This window comes from Trichogramma pretiosum, unplaced genomic scaffold, assembly GCF_000599845.2.
Source record: "Trichogramma pretiosum strain Unisexual culture from Peru unplaced genomic scaffold, Tpre_2.0 scaffold12, whole genome shotgun sequence".
Taxonomy (NCBI): Eukaryota; Metazoa; Arthropoda; class Insecta; order Hymenoptera; family Trichogrammatidae; genus Trichogramma; species Trichogramma pretiosum.
In genome coordinates this window covers 2,549,381-2,568,622 of record NW_019641690.1, presented here as the reverse complement: position 1 = coordinate 2,568,622, position 19,242 = coordinate 2,549,381, and the positions used below count along the sequence as shown (strand labels likewise).

Genomic DNA, 19,242 nt, shown 5'->3' with positions numbered 1-19,242 from the left:
CCGGTTTCTTTTATACGTGGTAAGCTCAAAAAAGCTCGGCTGTCTCCTACTCCGCGCATTTTCCGCGTCCGCTCGCAAGCCCCACCACCGCCATACTTGCCTTATACACTTTGAAAATGCATTTCCGCGCTTTCGCGATAGCTTTTCGAACGTACGCGCTAAAGCTCGCGCTCGTTGCCAATATAACTTGCGGACGCAATGTGTCGTTGTATATATATCGTGCGTTAGCTGTTCGTTCATTCATGCAAATTTTGCGTCGTGATTCACTTTTTCTGTGTACACGATTATGTTGAATAACATGCGTTTGTTGTTGTTGCAAGCTCAAGCTGATTCTACATGTACAGGTTGAAGCTAGTAAACATTGGAACTTATTTCGGATTAGTCGGAATTTATTTTCGTTCTTATCAATCATCGAATCAACAACGATGACTTTCGAGTTGACTTTCACTAGAAGCTCGTGTAGTACTTATTAGGTCAAAGATACTGCTTGAAACGGTTTGACATTTTCACATGTATAATCGAAATATTTTCACGCTTTGCATCAGCATGGAAGAATCTCCCGTGCGAAGCCCGCCACGAGTTTGACGTCATTGGCCGAAAAACAAAAAAGTCAACGTCAATTTCTTCATCGGAATTTATAGTTTCAAAACATCGGAAGGAAATATCGTTGAACCGATCTCCGCACGTGACTTATTTTCTTCGTTGCTCCGTTCTTAATTGGAGATAATTATATAATTATAAATATCCTCGATCTCTATATATTATCGTGACCAGTAATATTTAATAAACCGCAGACGGACCTTACGTACGTGCGCACGCGAGCTTGCGACTCTACTTTATTTGCGCTCGTCTCAAAATAAATAGATCAGTAATTTTTAGATTCATAAAGAATTATACTCGCCGTCTTCGAGGCTCAAAATATTTGTTTATTATGACTCAGAGAGAAAAATGCCAATGACCATTGAGTTGCGCGCGCGCGAGGAAGACTGCAACCCCGCTTGGTCGCGCGCAGTGTAAATTTATAAACAATGGAATTTTTGCCAAAAGATGCGCGGAGAAAATGCACTTATATAGTCGCGATTTTTGTCAAAACGCGTTACGCTATTTTTTATTTACTCTTCGAAATATCATCGAGCTCTTTGAACAAAGACGATTTGAAATAGCTGTCGACAACAATTTTGCGCGTAAGTTTTATCGCGCCGGGCGACGAATATAATATTATATAAATCACTGCCGAGGTGCTCGGCTCGCGTCTTCCGAACGAAACAAAGCAAAAGGTCGCGCGCCATGGGTAATAATAATACAAAAACCCAAGCTGAGCACATTCCTCTGTCGAGAGAGAGAGAGAGAGAGAGAGAGAGAGAGAGAAAGAGAGAGAAGGCTAATTTTGCGCCTGTAAAATTTTCAACGCTCGCGACGACGACCGACCACTTTCGAACACCGGTGGTAATGCGTATATACATTTGAGTGTACGTACGTGCTTGGAATTCGTTAAATATAGCGCACGCACGTACCGAAAGCTCAAGTGTGCGTTGCTGCTGCTGCTCGACACCTATATATTATATAGCACATGTGATGAACCATCGCTCTTATTACGCTCGCGGCTGCGTCGAATGCCAATAATTCATATAGGCTCGTTTGAGATGGCAAGACGTTTCATTTTTTTTTGTCGAAGCAAAAAGAGACTCGATTTCTTTGTTATTTTACTTCCGGATGGTTCAAGATTTATGAGGTGAAAACCCGATGATTTTTTTAAAGGAACTTTGTTTCGGCAATTTTGATTCGAGTCATCGAGAAAGGAATATTCAAGATCTGAGGAATATTTATCGTTGGCCGCCTCGACTGAGCGATCGACGATCGTCAAAACAAGACATTTCGACAAATGTCATTAAAATTCATCAAACAAAAATGCATCACTCTTTCAACTCTCTCTCTCTCTCTCTCTCTCTCTCTCTCTCTCTCTTCGCGCAGAAGAACGCCAAGGTTGCATTCCTTGGACCGGCTCCAAATGATTTTAAAAAATCTCTCCTCCTAATCTCGCGTGCGCGCACATCTGCCCGGTGAACTCTGGCTGACTTACGAGAGCAATCAAAAGTGTCGTCGAGCTGCTACTCGAGATACACCTATAATAAAGTAAAAGAGCGAGTCTCGCGAGCTCTCGTAGCAGAAGCAGAAGTGGCTTTCACGACGGCACGGTTGAATTATTTCTCTCTCTCTCTCTCTCTCTATCTCTCTCCCTCAGTGAGCTTTTGACGATAATTTCTGCAACGATCTATTGGAAAGTATCACAAATTGGCGGCTCCGAGCGTCTAGCCAATATTTCGTCGGGTATTTGGATTTCGCAATCGCTTGTATCGCATTGTGTACATGAATTAAAATTTACTTTGCTTCTGCTGCTGCCGCCGCTGCAATTTACGTTTCATCGCCGGATCGCAGCGCGAGAAACTAGATCTCCTCGCGAGTACCATCCGGTATTGTCGCATAGGCGAGTAGCAGCAGAGCTTGGCAAGATCAGCCAAACTTACGCGGCGGAGATGTATCGATGTATATTAAAATTACACGCAAACAACACGTGTGCGTGGAGGCGCGCGTGCAAGCACGAACTTTTTGATTTACGCGCGCGGCGCCTCTGCTGCTACGGTTGTTGCACGAACGCGCGAACGTACTTTCGATCGATGTACATAAATTGCAATATTTTTATTGCGCTTATATCGTCGTTTGATACGTCAATGCGCAGACACGGCTCTTTGCGTTCAAAAATTTTCCTCGAGGTATGCTACTTCGTATAAATATCCTCCTATGATCCTATAATTGATGATCGCATCTTACGGGAAAATTATACGATGCATCTGCGAGCTTACATACGTGCGCTACAATCAAAATAAATATCTCGAAATATCCTGTCGCAAGCTCTCTTTTTGACGCGAATATAGAAAAGCAATTAGCGGCGACGGCTCTGACGCACTCGTGCGAGCGAGCTTGCAAGCTCGAGCGCGAGCGAGTGTGTCTGCGTGCATCTATGTATGTGCGGGTGTATCCGAAAAAGGCAATACTCGCCCGCGTCTTCGAGACATCCGGAAGAAAGACTCTGCTCTCGCGTGGCGAGCGCCACTAACCCACACACACGCGCGCGGGCTCGCGTACGCGTATAAAGAAGCTCACACACGAAATTAGATCGTTCTCAAGTTCGAGCTTGCGCACGCACACACGTAGAAGCGCGCGAATAAGCTGTGAATGAACGCGGGACGAGCGCGCACGCACGTCAGCGCACACGCGACGAATTTTCCGTCGTCGGTTGACCGCGTGCGAAAAAGTATCTGTTTGTCCCATTGCCGCTGACAATGACTATGTTTTCTTGTGGCGCTGTAAATAAAGACACACGTGAACGCTATTCTGTACGTATACTTCGTTGGTTGGAATAAAAGAATATAATATCACGAACGTTCTTGATATAAAACTAGCTGACGAAAAGAGGAAGAAGATAAACAATATCGATCAATGTCATTCACAATAATTTTACTTTAGTCTGTTGATTTAGTTAATTGATAGCTAGAAGGAGTAAAGAGATAAAAAATGTTAGTTTGTGACATCTCCTTTAGTAGAAATTTTCGAAATTTTAGCTAATTTTTCGGAACAGAACAGTGCATTGATCACTAAAATCGAAAACCGTGCTTTGACTTATACAATTAGGTTCACTTTGCCATTTGTACATTTACAAATAAAGGGGTACTCGCCATCTAGTAGTAGAGGCTGAAAGTTTTGTTATTATATTGAAGTGGTTGAAAACTAGTCTGAATATTTTGAAATGGTCTTTTTTACTATCATAAAAAATGAATTTAATATTTCTTACATCGTTTTATTTTAAAAATTTCTAAAAACAAGCCAATTGATGATTATGTATTTGAAAAATTTCAAGTTGTAACTTTTTTGGCGATAGAACATTATTAATATTGAGCATTTCTATGATAAGAGAATATGTCATAGAAATATTATTAATTCGCAAAAATTATGATGATCAAAAATTAGCTTTACTTGTTCAAAATCGATTCAAGAGATGAAGCTTTAATTTTCAACAAAATACGATCAATGCTGCTTTACACATAATAACTCTGAATCAGAGCTTAAATTTATGAGTTCAAATCATCGGTACATTAGCGTGGCTCATTATTTCTTCGAGAAAAGCTCAGTCGCGCGAGCATCGATTTTAAATACGTATCCGCGCGCGTATGACTAAGTTCCGTTTCCGTTTTTGCAAGCACGCGTAATGACTCGATGACCTTGAACGCGAGCAAGTAACTCGCGTACGCGAAGAGAAGCGCGCGTATTTTCTCCCCTTTACGGTCGGACAGATTTCATCGTAAAATTTTCTCTCTGTCACGAGAGCACTATAGCAGATGACGAACTGTGCTGTAAAATAATCATACCGAAAAATTCGAGTAACTTTATTAGGCTATAGTAGGAGTAAAAAAATGTGAACTCGCGTATTATATCTCTTTCACCGTACGACTGAAAATCTTTTAAGCCCGTTGAACGAGATATTTCTGATCATATATATTATTTTAGCACTAAAACACGACAAGCATCATGATTTACACGTGTACCAATGTATTTTGTAAATACGCTTAACCTCGTACTAATTCCCTTTTCTAATATAGCCTCACTAAAAATCGATTACTCCCGCTGCAATAAACGTCTGGCGCGCTGTTATTATTGATAAAAATATTTTGCTAAAATTCGTACGTAAATTTATAACTTCATAGAGCGCCACGCGTGTATCGCATTCCCAAGTGCACGAACACACGACGAATATAAACATCGTTTGCGTTTACGAGCCCATGGCAGCTTGGAGAGAGAGAGAGGTTGATGCGTTGGCATTGCGCTCGCGGGCGGGCGAGAGCTGCACGAGCGCATATTACGCCCAGTGATTTACAACCAACTAATTTGAGAAACTCGAGCGTAAATTAGACGATCAAATCCAATGATGCACGCGCGTAGGCGTGTTGCAAGTTTTCTGAAATTTCGTATGAATTTTGTCTAGCTTAAAAACAGTCGATCGATACCATTATGGCATTCAACGACTCGAGCCAGTCCCAGACACTCGTATTTCTTCTAATCGTCGCGTCGGCCGAGCCGCGTGCGCGTGCTTCAAATTTTTTTTCCACTGTTTTTTGAGCACGTGCCAAACTCTCGTCAAAATATCGAACTTTTCAGAATTTCAAAACGAAGAGAAAAAATAATTATTTCACCGTTGCATCGGAAATAAAACATTGTTACGTTTTAAAAATAACAGCGGGGATTTCTTTATACCCTCTGCTTTTCAATTTATTAAAAATATATAATCATCAACGAATACAATATAAAGTTTTAATACTTCATCGTTACACGATATTTTTTGAAAAACCCATTGGTCATATTCCGCCAACAACTCAATACGATCAATCATTATTTTAATGCTGCTTAGGTCATTTTTCTATTACCATTCTAACAAATATTAAACGCATTTTAAAAAGACCATTGAACGGTTTCAAAAATTTTTTACTAGTTTTCAACTACTTTGAATAAGGTGATACTACTTTAAGCCTTCACCACTAGATGGCAAGTACCTTTAAATCCGTGAATCTGCAAATGGCAAAGTAAAATTGTGTGAATAAGTCAAACTGAGGTTTTTACAATAATTTGAAAACCAATCCGAAGTTTCTGTTTCTATATTTCAATGACAAATTGATCCCCGTGAAAACATTAGAATAGTAACTTTTTTTCCGCCACGTTCACCCTCGCCTCAACATGAATTTGAACTCGGCGTCGATTTGGCGCGCAACCCCTGCATACGCAGCGCTTTTCGTCCCCCTGTACAATAATACACATAGGAGAGTCCGCGACTGCGTGAACCTTTGCTCGGGGGGCAGAGCGCTTGCGCATCGTCGCGAGACTTACATTATTGCGCGTACACACACACACACATACCTAGAAGTGTGCAATGTATATATACGATACACCGCCACACTAGAGGCGCGCACAAATACACACGCAAGTGCATTCGCCGAGTCCGTAGCTCGGGTGGTCGCGCGTATCGTGTGTCGTGCTTTCTCGCCGCACACAGCAGCAGCTGCAGCAGAGCAGGTTTCGTCGATTGAACCGAAAAAATTTTTTGTTCCCTATAATCACGAGAAGATAGTTGACGACGATTGTTGCGTCGAACCCGCGCCCTCGGTTCCGAGAGTATACGAAGCAATAAACGGTAAGTATTGAATTCTCTTGATTATTAGACGACGACGACGCGAGGGAAAAGTATTCGCGAAGTGCTTGCGCGATCAACGAGTAGCGCTGCTGCGTGCCGTGTGTGTGTGTCGGCTTATCGATCCCCGGCCGAACGTGGATATTTTGCGCTTATACAGTATATCCGGGAGGCAGCGCACGGTGTGTCGCGATTATAAGCAAGAGCTAGCTCGATCTCGTTTTTAAAGCGCAATATAATTTCGAAGACCGAATCTGGCATGCAATTCGCTCGCTAATTCTGTATACACGTACGAGTCGGAGGGTCGAGGCGCGAGCGGGGTGAGAGGTAGGGGGGCAAGAGAGGGTAGAAAGAAGAAAGAGAGAGAGAGAGAGCTTGAGCTTTCGCCAGTTTACCGGGAGTTATATATGTATAGCGAACAGCGAGCGACAGACATAGAGAGAGATGGAAAGAGAAAGAGAGAGAGAGAGAGAGAGGTGCGCGATCGATGCGCGCAACGCCGCGCTGTACACATGTATACTTCATACTCGTGTGTGTATGTATGTGTGTGCCGGCCATTATTGCACGCGAGGCACACGCTACGAAGGAAAAGAGGGGCGTTGCACTACTGGCTGAGCTGCTGTGTACTTCGGTATACGCGGCGCGCGTCGAACTTATCTTCTTCTTCTCGGGCATGTCTGCGCGAACAACTACAACTACACGGGGCATAACACGTATAAAGTGTAGAGAGAGAGGAGGAGGAAGTGGGAAAAAATTGATGTACAAGTATGCCTATTTTTATAGGATGCGAGAGACGATCGATCGATTATCATCAAACGCGCGAACACACACTTTGATGCCTCCCACATCAGCAGCAGCAGCTGCACGCCGGAGGTTAAAAAGAACATCGTCGCTGCTTCTTCTTTTTTTTTTTCGTTGCATACACCCCCGGATGTACGAGTGCAATTTCGATCTCGCCGAAAGAGTATACGAGACAGCACAGCGGCAGCGCATCGTTATAAGTACGCGTTGTTGCGCGGATAATCGATAGAGTGCTTTCTTTTTTTGTTCTACCACCGGCTACGACGCGGGGGATGATGATGCTCGCTTTATAAAAGCTTGCCATTTATAGAATAGTAGTTGCACAGAGCCGAATGGGTCACGGATCGAAGGATTATAACGCGCCGCGCACGCGGAGGGATTATACGTGCTGCTGCTCTTTGCCGCCGCCACCGCCGTCGATGCATTAGGATTAGCGCTGTTAACAATGCGCCGACTATATATAATTCCGCAAAGTACACAAAACGCAAATCGCGCGTTCGAACGAGCGAGGAGGGTTTAATTGAAAATCATAGCTCGGAGCAGAGCTTCGTACAACAGTCAGGTGCCAATATCGCATGGAGCGAACGAGGCGAATTAAGTTGTGCTTGCGCACGAGCCGCAACTTCATTCCGAGCGATTGCTCTGTCAAGTACTCTCGCGAGGCTTATACAATACGCCGGTCGCGTCCAATTTCCGTCTATAGCATGATATTACGCGCCGAATGACGCAATTTCCATGATGAAACAATATCGTTTAACGTCTTTACAGTAGAGAATCATCGCAAGCGCATAGATATTAAATAAAGCTCAGCAGTAGCAGCAGCGATGGGTAAGGAGAAGATTCACATCAACATCGTGGTGATCGGCCACGTCGACTCGGGCAAGTCGACCACCACCGGTCACCTCATCTACAAGTGCGGCGGCATCGACAAGCGCACCATCGAGAAATTCGAGAAGGAGGCCCAGGAGATGGGCAAGGGCAGCTTCAAGTACGCCTGGGTCCTCGACAAGCTCAAGGCCGAGCGCGAGCGCGGCATCACCATCGACATCGCTCTCTGGAAATTCGAGACCGCAAAGTACTACGTGACCATCATCGACGCGCCCGGCCATCGGGACTTCATCAAGAACATGATCACGGGCACCTCGCAGGCCGACTGCGCCGTGCTCATAGTCGCGGCGGGCATCGGCGAGTTCGAGGCCGGCATCTCCAAGAACGGCCAGACGCGCGAGCACGCCCTGCTCGCCTTCACCCTGGGCGTCAAGCAGCTCATCGTCGGCGTCAACAAGATGGACATGACCGACCCGCCCTACGCCGAGGCCCGCTACGAGGAGATCAAGAAGGAGGTCTCGTCCTACATCAAGAAGATCGGCTACAATCCGGCCTCGGTGGCCTTCGTGCCCATCTCCGGCTGGCACGGCGACAACATGCTCGAGCCCTCGCCCAAGACCGGCTGGTTCAAGGGCTGGAAGGTCGAGCGCAAGGACGGCAACGCCGAGGGCAAGACCCTGATCGAGGCGCTCGACGCGATACTGCCGCCCTCGAGGCCGACCGATAAGCCGCTGCGTCTGCCGCTGCAGGTATGCCTGAATAACCATACATCTTGAAAATATTGAGTGAGTTTTTATGCAAGTTCAAAGCTGCAAAAAATCTTACGTATGATCTTAAAAAAATTCTTGAAAAATGAAAAACTTTAATTCAATGTGAAACAAAGAAAGTTTGTTACATATACGTATAGTATTTCTTAAGTTAACGCTAGAGGGAGTATGGCCAAATTTTCGAAAACTAGAGAAGAAAAAGCAACGTTATAGCATTAAGTTCAATCGATTTAAAAACATTTTTTTAGGTACGACCTTTTTTTATAGGGCTAATTTGGTAAATTTTTGGGGAGATTTTATTGTAAATCCTCATCAAGAACTTACATAAGAATTTATTTAAAATTTTTGTTTCTTTTTATTTTTCGGATCGATCGACTAAAAATCAAAAACAACCTTTTCTTTCCCCTCAAACAAAAGGACGTCTACAAGATCGGCGGCATCGGCACCGTACCCGTGGGTCGCGTCGAGACCGGAGTCCTCAAGCCCGGCATGGTCGTCACCTTCGCCCCGGCCAATCTCACCACCGAGGTCAAGTCCGTGGAGATGCATCACGAGGCCCTGACCGAGGCCGTGCCCGGCGACAACGTCGGCTTCAACGTCAAGAATATCTCGGTGAAGGAGCTGCGTCGCGGCTACGTCACGGGCGACTCCAAGGCGCAGCCGCCTCGCGGCGCCCAGGACTTCACGGCCCAGGTGATCGTGCTCAATCATCCGGGCACCATCAGCAACGGCTACACGCCCGTGCTGGACTGCCACACGGCCCACATCGCCTGCAAGTTCGCCGAGATCAAGGAGAAGTGCGATCGGCGCACGGGCAAGACCACCGAGGAGAATCCCAAGTGCGTGAAGAGCGGCGACGCGGCGATCGTCGTGCTGCAGCCGACCAAGCCCATGTGCGTCGAGTCGTTCCAGGAGTTTCCGCCGCTCGGCCGCTTCGCCGTGCGCGACATGCGTCAGACCGTCGCTGTGGGGGTGATCAAGGTAAAATCCCTTTTACTCGTCTCGATAAATAAACCAATACTCTTTCTACCTAATCTTTGATTTTTGTTTTGCACGCAGAGCGTGAACTTTAAAGACATCCAGGGCAAAGTAACAAAGGCCGCGGAGAAAGCCCAGAAGAAAAAGTAACCATCAAGCTTCCTCGGAAGCCAGCTGATGAGTCACGTGGAAGCTCGAGGCAATTGCCAACCTACTACAATTACTACCAACGCCCCGAGCTACGTGCTTCGTCACCCAATCACCACCATCACCATCAATCGCCATCGCCAATTGCCGATATCGTCGAAAATAGAGCAACAACAACTTTATGAAACAATGAAAGCGAGTCAACGAGCCACGGTTAACGATCGCTGCTTCTGCAGCTGCAGCTTGGGTCAACAGCAACAACAGCAACAGCAACCACAAGCGAAGTGCAAGTTCTGCCGGCCGAGCGTGGCACAACAACATCCGGCCGCCTCGCAGCAGCGCTACCCGGTCGTGCTGAATCCCCGCATATATCCGCACCTGCATCAGCAGTTCACCCACGCGCCCCGCACGCCGCAAATATGCTAGGGCTTGTGCAGCCTCGAGCTCGCTGCGTCGCCGCTAATTAAGCTGCTGCTCACATCAGAGCCGTCCGCGAGCTGATAATTTCTTTCGTGATAACGATCTTCAGCCGCCGTCGTCGTACCTTGTTAAAAGAAACGGATGAATGAGTTTGCGAGAGTCATTTGTGTGTGGATGACTTTTGGTCTCGCGAACGCACCGACGAGCTTTCGTCGCGTTCGAATCGAGTCGAATCAGAGAAGACAGACTGAGAGAAACGAGGTGCCCTCTGGCGAACATAGTTAGAAATGCATATTACACAAGCATGTGATGTATACTTTAATAATTGTGTATTTGTAACTAAAAAAGCCGCGTGTCGATTGTTCAAGCACATGTACGCACACGCGGACTTTCTTTTGTACCATCTGTTGATTGTTGAATTGATTATTAACTTGAAGAGCGATTTAAATTTTCTAAACGATGTTTTTACTTCCTATACGAACTAGTTGTTTTGAACGCTTACTTTTTTATCGATTGTTACTTCGGGAAAAAATTCTCTACCACGTTATAAGTATCGGGTATACACCTGTTATTATTGATTAATTAAAAAATACATTAATTGCCACAGCAGCAAAACGAATTCAATGATGAAAGAACAAAAAAATTGGAATTGATAAGTAGATATGTGTGTATAATGAGCCAAAGGTTAAAAGGGAAGCGTATGATGGAGCGGATCGAAAAAAATCGTGCACGCGGACGGTATATTTTGCAACTATTAATAAGCGAGAAACCAACAACTCAGCATCATTCCTTCGGCGTAGTGAATAGGTTTTTTTCGATTTTATATTGTACATTACGTACCTCGATGCCGAGGACTCGGCAGACTGATTATAATAATCAACAAAAAAACGGTTCGAATGATTTGTCGATTTTTCACGCACATTAGAATTTGGATTGAAAAATTTTTATCTAATTTCTTCAGGGTTTACATCGAAAATATTTTATAAATATTGAAGTCTGACTTGTCCTAAATTCACCGATAATCGTTAAAAATCGATGAAATAATGTAAAAAATGCTCAAGTGATCGAGTGTTACAGGACGAAAAAAACGTTGATATTATAACTTTAATTTAAAATAATTAATTTCGAATTAAATAAGTAATGATCGAGAAACAAAGTTGTATCGTGTCCAGAACTGGAACAACTTTTTAATCCTCGTCATGTTACGATTTTATTACTTAATATTGAAATATGTCATGAAACATTTTTGAAAAATGCAAGGTGACGTGTGATTATATCTCTTTTTTTTAAAGAGGAAGCGAGACTCGGACGTTGATTTCGCTGGAGAGGCAAGCGAATTGGTGAATGAAGCGATTGACACTAATAACTATTATTATATAAACGGTAGATATTTGGGAATCCAAAGATATCAATTTATTATATTTATAACAATTCTCAAATACCCCCCTCAAAAGTAAGATGAATTTCCCATATAAAACTCATTTAATCTATCATGTATTCTCCACGTAAAACTTATCTTAAACATTGTGCGTGAGTCTATTCTGCGAATTGTGCTCATCTGCACTCCCCCATCATAGTCAGTATTACGATAAAAAAAAGTATATAGATATATGTTTTAGTTTTAATGAATACGAAAAATTAAAATTTTTCTCTCGCATATATAATTGTGATTTGTGGAAAACTCGTATCCCAGCAAAAATACTTTACAGAACTTTAAATTAATTATTATCGATTTATCAATCATAGTTCGTATGATTAAGAATAATTTGTTAATCTCATTGTACGTTTTTTTATCCTAAGTTAAAAATAAAGGTAGTACGAAAAAAAACGATTGGTTTAAAATTTTTAAATCGCTTTTGGGCGACATTATATTTTCATATTTTTTTGACAATTTTTGTTTTTTGTACAATATCAATCATCTTAAATACATAATATATACAATTTACACATTTGATGTACTGGTGAGATGAATCTTTTTTTTTTACAAGACAAATATTCTATATATAATTTCAGTTTTACTAAGATGATTAATGTGTTTGATAATGCAGGTCTCGGTCAGTCTTTTTTTGGCTGAGGCCCCTCTGCCCATTTGAGCCATGGCAATTTATAAACGCGAGCCATGATTCACGCAGTACCTATCATACTTTCTAATGACATTTTTTTTTGTTATTTTTCACCGATTGTGGGCTTCTACTGCGGGAAACTAAAATTCTATATTTTTTTTTGTTTTAAACCCGGCCTTATTAATTGCCTATTTATAGTAAATAATCGTTGAGGGAATTGCTGATTTCGTTTACATGATTTCTCCTTTTTCAACAAAACTGACTAATGGAGTTTATATAACAATATATATTTCTTTTCCTCTCTTAAGCTTGAAACATTAATATCACAAAATTTTGTTACAATTGGACATCGTATTATGGAAGGCCAGACAACGATTCATTTTTCTAATGCACGTGTATATTAAAATTCGTCTCATTGAATTTGCACTGAACGTCGACTCAACGACAGTGACTTTATATACCAAAAATTCTTCAGTATATTACCCTCGATCATCTCTCGCTTAAATTTATAACCGAATAAGTTATTTTATATCAACCTTTTCAACTTAACTTAATAATCATTAAGAAGTCTTTATAACATTAATAAAGCTATTAAACGTAACAATTATAGTATATAAACATATTCTCTCGATAATTTGTCACACTTTGTACACTTTTTTACAAGTTAAGCTGAGATAAATAAATTAGAAATCTTTTGTTGTCATAATCATTAGCTGCGCGCATAATAAATGTGCGTCCTATCAATCAATAATAAAATAGTAATTGCACATTAGATTCGAAGAAAAAATAAAAACTTTTTCTCAAACTCCAAATACTCGCTTTAAATGGAAACAATGGTCGATCGATGGTCTCTCGATTGCGAACTTAAATTATATAAATATAATATAATATTAATATTATATTATATATTATACGTTTTATAAAAGCACACGGGATTTTTTCGGGATGAAAAAAACTCAAATTATCGCTTCGTTCTTTTCCCCTCCAAAAAAGAAATAATAAAGAAATACTAAGCGTACACTACGACGACTTATATTATAAATGTATCGATAAAAAAATTTTTTCACACACAATTAATTTACAATAAAAACCGTATCTCTTGCATGGCTTATAACGCATTGTGCCCCCGTGCATTATTTATATTATAATTAGATTATGTACAAAATGATGATGTTCGCGCAGCACGACGCGCCGCCAATGCACAACTATACTGCTGCATCGTCCTTCGTGTCGTCGATACACATTTATCGCGTATACGCCACGTGGAGCAGCGACGCTCTCGCTTTTATCCGACGAGATAATCGCACGCCGCGCGCTTACCGATCGACAATGAGAGTTAAAAACATACGAGTGCTTCGATGATAATCTTTTTTTTGCGAAAAAAAAATGAAAAAAAAAAAACGTTAATTGCACGTATCGTCGTTGTCACCTATGTTATTATCATACATCCGCACCTTTTCGTGGTGTACATACATATTTAGTATAAATGCTTCGAAAACCAGACGTAGTATCTGTTTTTGATTAACATTACAAAAAAAATTGTAAAACTAGCTTTTGTTGTTGTTTTTTCTGCTTCGATTATTTCGATTTCCTATACATTAACTTTACGGTATAGATAACGATCGGACAACTTCGCAAAATTAATCGCGTCAAGCCAGTCGGGTGAGCGCCTCTCAACGACATACTCAGTAGACAAACTAGAGCTTTCGGCTCTCTTTCAAAAAAAAAAAATAAAAAAAATTATAGTCTCTCTCATATCCCACTTCAAAATCAATGCACCATCGGACTAGACGTGTCGGCTCTCCAAACAGCCGCTGCTGGTACCGACGACGGCGGCGAGACGGCGGCGACGGCTGCAAGGGGCGCCGCGTTAGCGGGGAAGCGCACCGGTATGTTGACCGGATGGAAGACCGGCGCCGTGTCGATCTCCTGCAGGGCCATCTTCTCTCGGACGCAGTCCGTGTCGAGGGTCAGCGGCACGTAGTAGCCGGCGTTGTGCAGCGCGAACGCTGGCACCAGCAGAGGTGGCTGCTGTTTATGCTGATGGTGCTGGTGCGGGTGGTGCTTGGACTCGGGCTCGACGATACCGTTGCTTGACTGGTTGCAGGTGGCGAATTGCGGTGTGGGCGGCGGCGAGGGCGACGTCTTGATGACGCTACTCTGGTCGGCCGTGAATCTCTGCATGATCGAGTTCTTCAACTTGTAGGACGAGGCCGCGGCTGCGGCTGCGGCGCGTGGACACTCGTGATGATTATTGTTGTTGTTGTTGTTGTTGTGGTTCACGCTGCCGTTGTAGTTGTGATGAGCCGGTGGCGGTGACATGTTGTGATGATGATGGTGGTGATGATGACTGACGCCGGACGTGCTTCCGCTGCTGTGATTGCTGTCGTCCGAGTGGGGCGGCTGGAAGGCACCGCCGGGGCGCGCGACGATCGTCAACGGTTCGCTCGAGTCGTACGACGAGACCCCCGAGCTGGAGCAACGGTCCGAGCTGTTGTGATTCTGGTGTATACTGCTGTTGTTGTTGTTGTTGCTGCTGCCGTTTTGCGACAGATTCTGGGGTTGACTGTTGTTGTTGTTCGCCGCGTTGGAATTGTTGTTGTTGATGCTGCTGCTGTTGTTATTGTTGTTGGCGTTGTTCAGATAGTTCGACATCTGGACGGTGTCTTGTAGCCTGGACTGGCCGAACTGAGATGCGATGCCGCTGAAGCTGTGCAGAAGCGTGGGCTCGGCTGCTTGATGATAACCGTGAATGTCTCCTGTAAAAATAAAAAATAAAAAATAAAATAAATCGTCTCATCGAATAAGAGAACAAATTATATATCGATAAAAGCTCGAAACTCACTCATCGATAAGGTCTTGTCGTAGTGCTGCTGCAGATGTTGAACGAGCTGCGAGAAGACCGTTTCTCGGGGCATGTGCGCCTCCTCGTCGAGGTAATGCACGACCTCCTGCAGACAGTCCTGATAACCGTGCCTGTACTGCTCCTGGGCCAGATTGCCCGAGATTACCGCCGGCACTACGGGTGGCGAGCGCGGCGGCGAGCTGTCCACGCTGTCGTCGTTGTGGTGCGACGCGACGGCGCTGATTCCGGTTTGACGCTTGAGATCGTTAATAACTGGAGAGACGAATTTTATTTTTGGTATTAAACACGAGTCGAAAATCGATAAAACGTTAGGATAAGGACAGAAATCGATCTTTACCTCCGGTCAAATACTTCATGTAGCGTATGGACATCTCGATGATTTCGGTCTTCTCGATGCGTCCGCGGCCCTTTTTCAGGTACTCCTGCGGTATGAGCCGACTAAGATCGGCGAGACAGTTGTTCATCCGGTCCCTGCGGCGCTTTTCGATGATTCTGTGCGACATCGGGTCTTGCTGTAACAACAACAATGAGAGAGGGAACAAAATTAAAAATTGCTGTATGCGAGCTTACGTTTGATTTTTTTTTTAAATTGAAAAAATAATTTTTAATTAGTAAAGTTACAGATTGTGTATAAAAATGGGCTGATGTAGTTTGGCACGTTAGGGTCCGGAAGATATATTGCGGGGTAATGATTTTTTTATATACTTGTAGGGTTGCTGCGCTAATATACAATACTCAAGGGGAAGGTCAAAGGCTACTATTGCACGTGAACTCAATCTTACACAGACATTCACTCACACTGTAACTGAATAGGCTTTTAAAAGATAGAGGTCGAAGGTCAGTGTTAATTGTATCAAGATTGGTTCATTCGTAGTCCCATTAAAAATCAACCCTAAAAGCTGTCTTATTTTCGACAAAGTGCTCGAAAGGCAACTTGATTCAAAAAAATTTAGCTCAAAAGAAAGTCATCCAAACTCGAAATGATCGCTTTCTATCACACGTTGCCGTTTTCGAAACGACACACAAGTTCGTATTGTACACTCTTACGTTGAGATAGATAAATAGATAATTGTTATAAAGCAAAAAAGTCTCGGAAGCATGAGCTCGATCGACAGCTCGAATCGTCGAGATTATCATCGATGCACGCGTAACGATAAAATTAAAACGCGTTAGAAATGTATAATGAAAATGTGTGTGGGTAAAAAGTGTATATGGTAATTTGTAACGTGTAAGCACCTCTTTGGTGACGTTTCGCTTTCTCCTTGGCGAGGAATTCACCGGTTCCTCGGGTGATTGCGAGTAATACTGCTGCATGCTTAATATGTTCTCCATCGTCTGAGTCGTCACCATGATTTTTAATTTTTTGTTCGTTGTTTTGATTATTTTACTATTACTATCTTTGCCTCGTTGCACTGGCAAAAATTTATCGTAACAATAATCTATTGCACCTCGTCACTTAAAAAAATATACCAATGTGAAATATATTTTTTTCACCTTACACACTCGTCAAACTGTCCACAAAATCTGCACATATCACCAATGAAAATCGAGCGACGAACAAGTACGCGTGTGTGTGTACTAACGTTGCACTCGATTATTATTATCAACTCATGCGCATATATTTGTACGCACGCGCTGGCGCTTACGAATGTGTGTTTCAAGCACGCACTACTTTGTACACTATGCGTGCTGTTGGCTCTGCGCGCAAAAATCGACTGGTAGCTCGCTCGCTCCAGTCCTCTCTGCCAACGATGCGTAGCCCGCAAAGACTGCGAGTACAATAATATAGCATCGGTATAAAGCACCGGTTCGGAGCTGCTGCGAGCGCTGTCTCGTCCTCGCCTCGCACTCTTTCGCGTGTATATAGTAGCGCAGGCAGGCCGTATACGTTCTCGTCGCCCCTCCACCGTCGCCGCCTCGCCGCCCAGTCACTCGGCAATATAGCAGCTTTTTGCCGTTTCTCTCTCTCTCTCTCTCTCTCTCTCTCTCTCTCTCTCTCTCTCTTTTGCACGGATCTTATTATATATACACTGTGCGTGTCATCGAATCGCCGCGCGCGCACCAGCCTATATAACGCGGGCAAAAAATAAAACAAGAGCCGCTGCTGCTGGTGCTGCTGGTGCGACGACGACGATGTCGAAACACGCGGATCTTTACAGTCATGACTCTCTTTCTCTTCTTCTCTCTCTATATATACACATCCACTCCCTCGTACATAATCATTCGAACGATTAAGTCGTGTCTTTTCTCTCTCACTCTCTCTCGGCAAGAGAGAAATTCACGAGCCTCGCACATTGATAAAGTTTCACGCTGCAAGCTCCGAACAGAGCTTGCAGAGCTTGCAGCAGAAGTGATGAGCTTTCGGTGCGCGCGTGGGCGTACGCAGACGATCATCGTTGTCGTTATGATTATTATAGAATATATTATAATCCAGATAGTACGTGGGCTTTTAAGCGGTCATGAGAGCTATGCATTGAATCATTGCACCAGAGCATCATAAGCGTTATAAGTCGCGCACGTGAGCCGCGGCGTGTGTGCTCCTTCGCGCGATCGCAACACGCGGGTCTAATTGTGCTCTTTGTAAACCGCAGCGCACACAGACAGGCTCGCACACGTGGCTACGCGATCCCAACGTGGTCTCGCACGTTTTTTCACACGAGCTTAGAGTCTAGTGGCGTGTGTACTACCATAATACTATAATACGGAGAGAGAGAGAGAGAGAGAAGCGTGTGCGCGATTAGAATATTACGATACATATATAGGTATGCCGAGAGTAGCACAGATATATACGCTCGAATCAATTGCCATACCATATACATACGAACTTCGAGTGCGATGAATATATTACGCATAATGTCGTGCCTACACTCGTTTCTTGGCGGCGTGAGCGCGAATTCGAATTCGCGTGTGCTCCTTCCTTTATTATTATAATTTCTTTTTTCTCCTCTTTCCTTTTTCCTTTACGCAACACAACTCTCCTCGTGATGGATGGCAGTGACGACGCGTAGTGGCGGCCAAAAAAAAACATAATGGAAAACGGAGAAAAAGTAAATAGAAAGTGGTTACGTGACATTTGGCACATGTGTTCCTCACAGGTTTGAACGAGATATATCTATATTTTGGTATATACGATGATGATGATGCGCGGCAGCCGATCATCGCGAGGAGGACGCGCGTCACGAAACGCCGCCGCCACCGAACGTTTAACCCATCGGCGCGCATACACGCATACAATATTATCTTCGCCTCTCTCTCTCTTGATATACGTTTTATTTAGCGCACTATGATCCTCTCTCTCGCTCTTTTTTTTGCGGGTACATAATATTCGCTTTCGCTCGGCTTGCTTCGCGGGCAAAAAAGCGAAAAAAAAAACGAGGAGAAAATCTGTCAAGGTCGTCTGTGTGCGAAGCGAAGCGCTATATGCTGCTGTATGGGTGATTAATAACTCATATAATAAATACCCACTTGCGGTTTATACACAATTTTTTTGACGTCATCGACCCCGCGCGCGCTCGTATTTATATTATTTTTCTCTTCTTTTTTTTCGCCAATTTACGCATATCGCGCGATTCTTCCGAATTCTTTTTTTGTCTTCTCCAAATTTTGGAAAATACTCGAATCGAGGAATCGCGTTGTTATTCTTTTTTTTTTTTTGCTTCTTTAAACAAACTAAATCGCCGGAACAGTCGAGCTCGATCGCGAACGCCTTAAAAGCTCACGCTTGCGCGCGCGAAATACTCGGAAAATCGCACGCTCGTTCGGCTCGGTTCGGCTCGAGAAAAGAGGGGAAAAACTCGTGAGAGTGAAGTATAAAATAAGTGCAAAAACGTGACGACGATCGCGTTCGTTCGTTCGTTCGTTCGTGCGCGTCCGTCGACGTTGCATCGAGCTCGTCGCGGACTTATCGAAAGATGAATTAATACCAACTACTCACTGCTGCAAAGCGCAGATATGTAATGTATTATTATCATCTCGATGTATTGCGAATTGATACGAGCGCGAATCGATTTGCAAATTCGAAATACCCGCCGCGTTATATACCGAGAACGGAGAAAGAAATTTTTTTATTATAAATATACCGTTAAACGTACGAGGAATACGTGATTCGCTCTGTAAATTATGCAATCGCGTAACGAG

The 19,242-nt window shown here is 43.5% G+C and overlaps 2 protein-coding genes across 8 annotated transcripts in view; one reads left to right on the top strand and one right to left on the bottom strand.

Moving 5' to 3' along the window:
* The first annotated feature begins 6,023 nt into the window (after positions 1–6,023).
* Positions 6,024–12,004, top strand: LOC106655350 (elongation factor 1-alpha). Of its 2 annotated transcripts, none has more exons than XM_023461847.1 (4): positions 6,024–6,238; positions 7,808–8,613; positions 9,049–9,612; positions 9,691–12,004. In XM_023461847.1, exons 2-4 carry the CDS (start codon positions 7,861–7,863, stop codon positions 9,757–9,759), a joined length of 1,386 nt encoding a protein of 461 aa, XP_023317615.1. In that variant the 5' UTR covers positions 6,024–6,238; positions 7,808–7,860; the 3' UTR covers positions 9,760–12,004. The 2 variants fall into 2 exon arrangements, with proteins under 2 accessions (XP_023317615.1, XP_014231167.1); XM_014375681.2 differs by having other exon boundaries at positions 7,805–8,613.
* Positions 12,005–12,055: 51 nt separating this feature from the next.
* The window catches only part of LOC106655376 (transcription factor mef2A-like), a 59,195-nt gene continuing 52,008 nt past the window's right edge, over positions 12,056–19,242 (bottom strand). For 5 of the 6 annotated variants that reach the window (XM_014375742.2, XM_023461776.1, XM_023461777.1 and 2 more), the window contains 3 exons: positions 15,443–15,617; positions 15,085–15,357; positions 12,056–14,998 (listed from right to left, as the gene is read on the bottom strand). In XM_014375742.2, the coding sequence (XP_014231228.1) occupies positions 14,010–14,998; positions 15,085–15,357; positions 15,443–15,617 (1,437 nt within the window). In that variant the 3' untranslated portion in view covers positions 12,056–14,009. Of the gene's footprint in view, positions 14,999–15,084; positions 15,358–15,442; positions 15,618–16,341; positions 16,940–19,242 lie in introns of those variants that run through there. The other variant, XM_014375744.2, reaches the window with a different exon arrangement.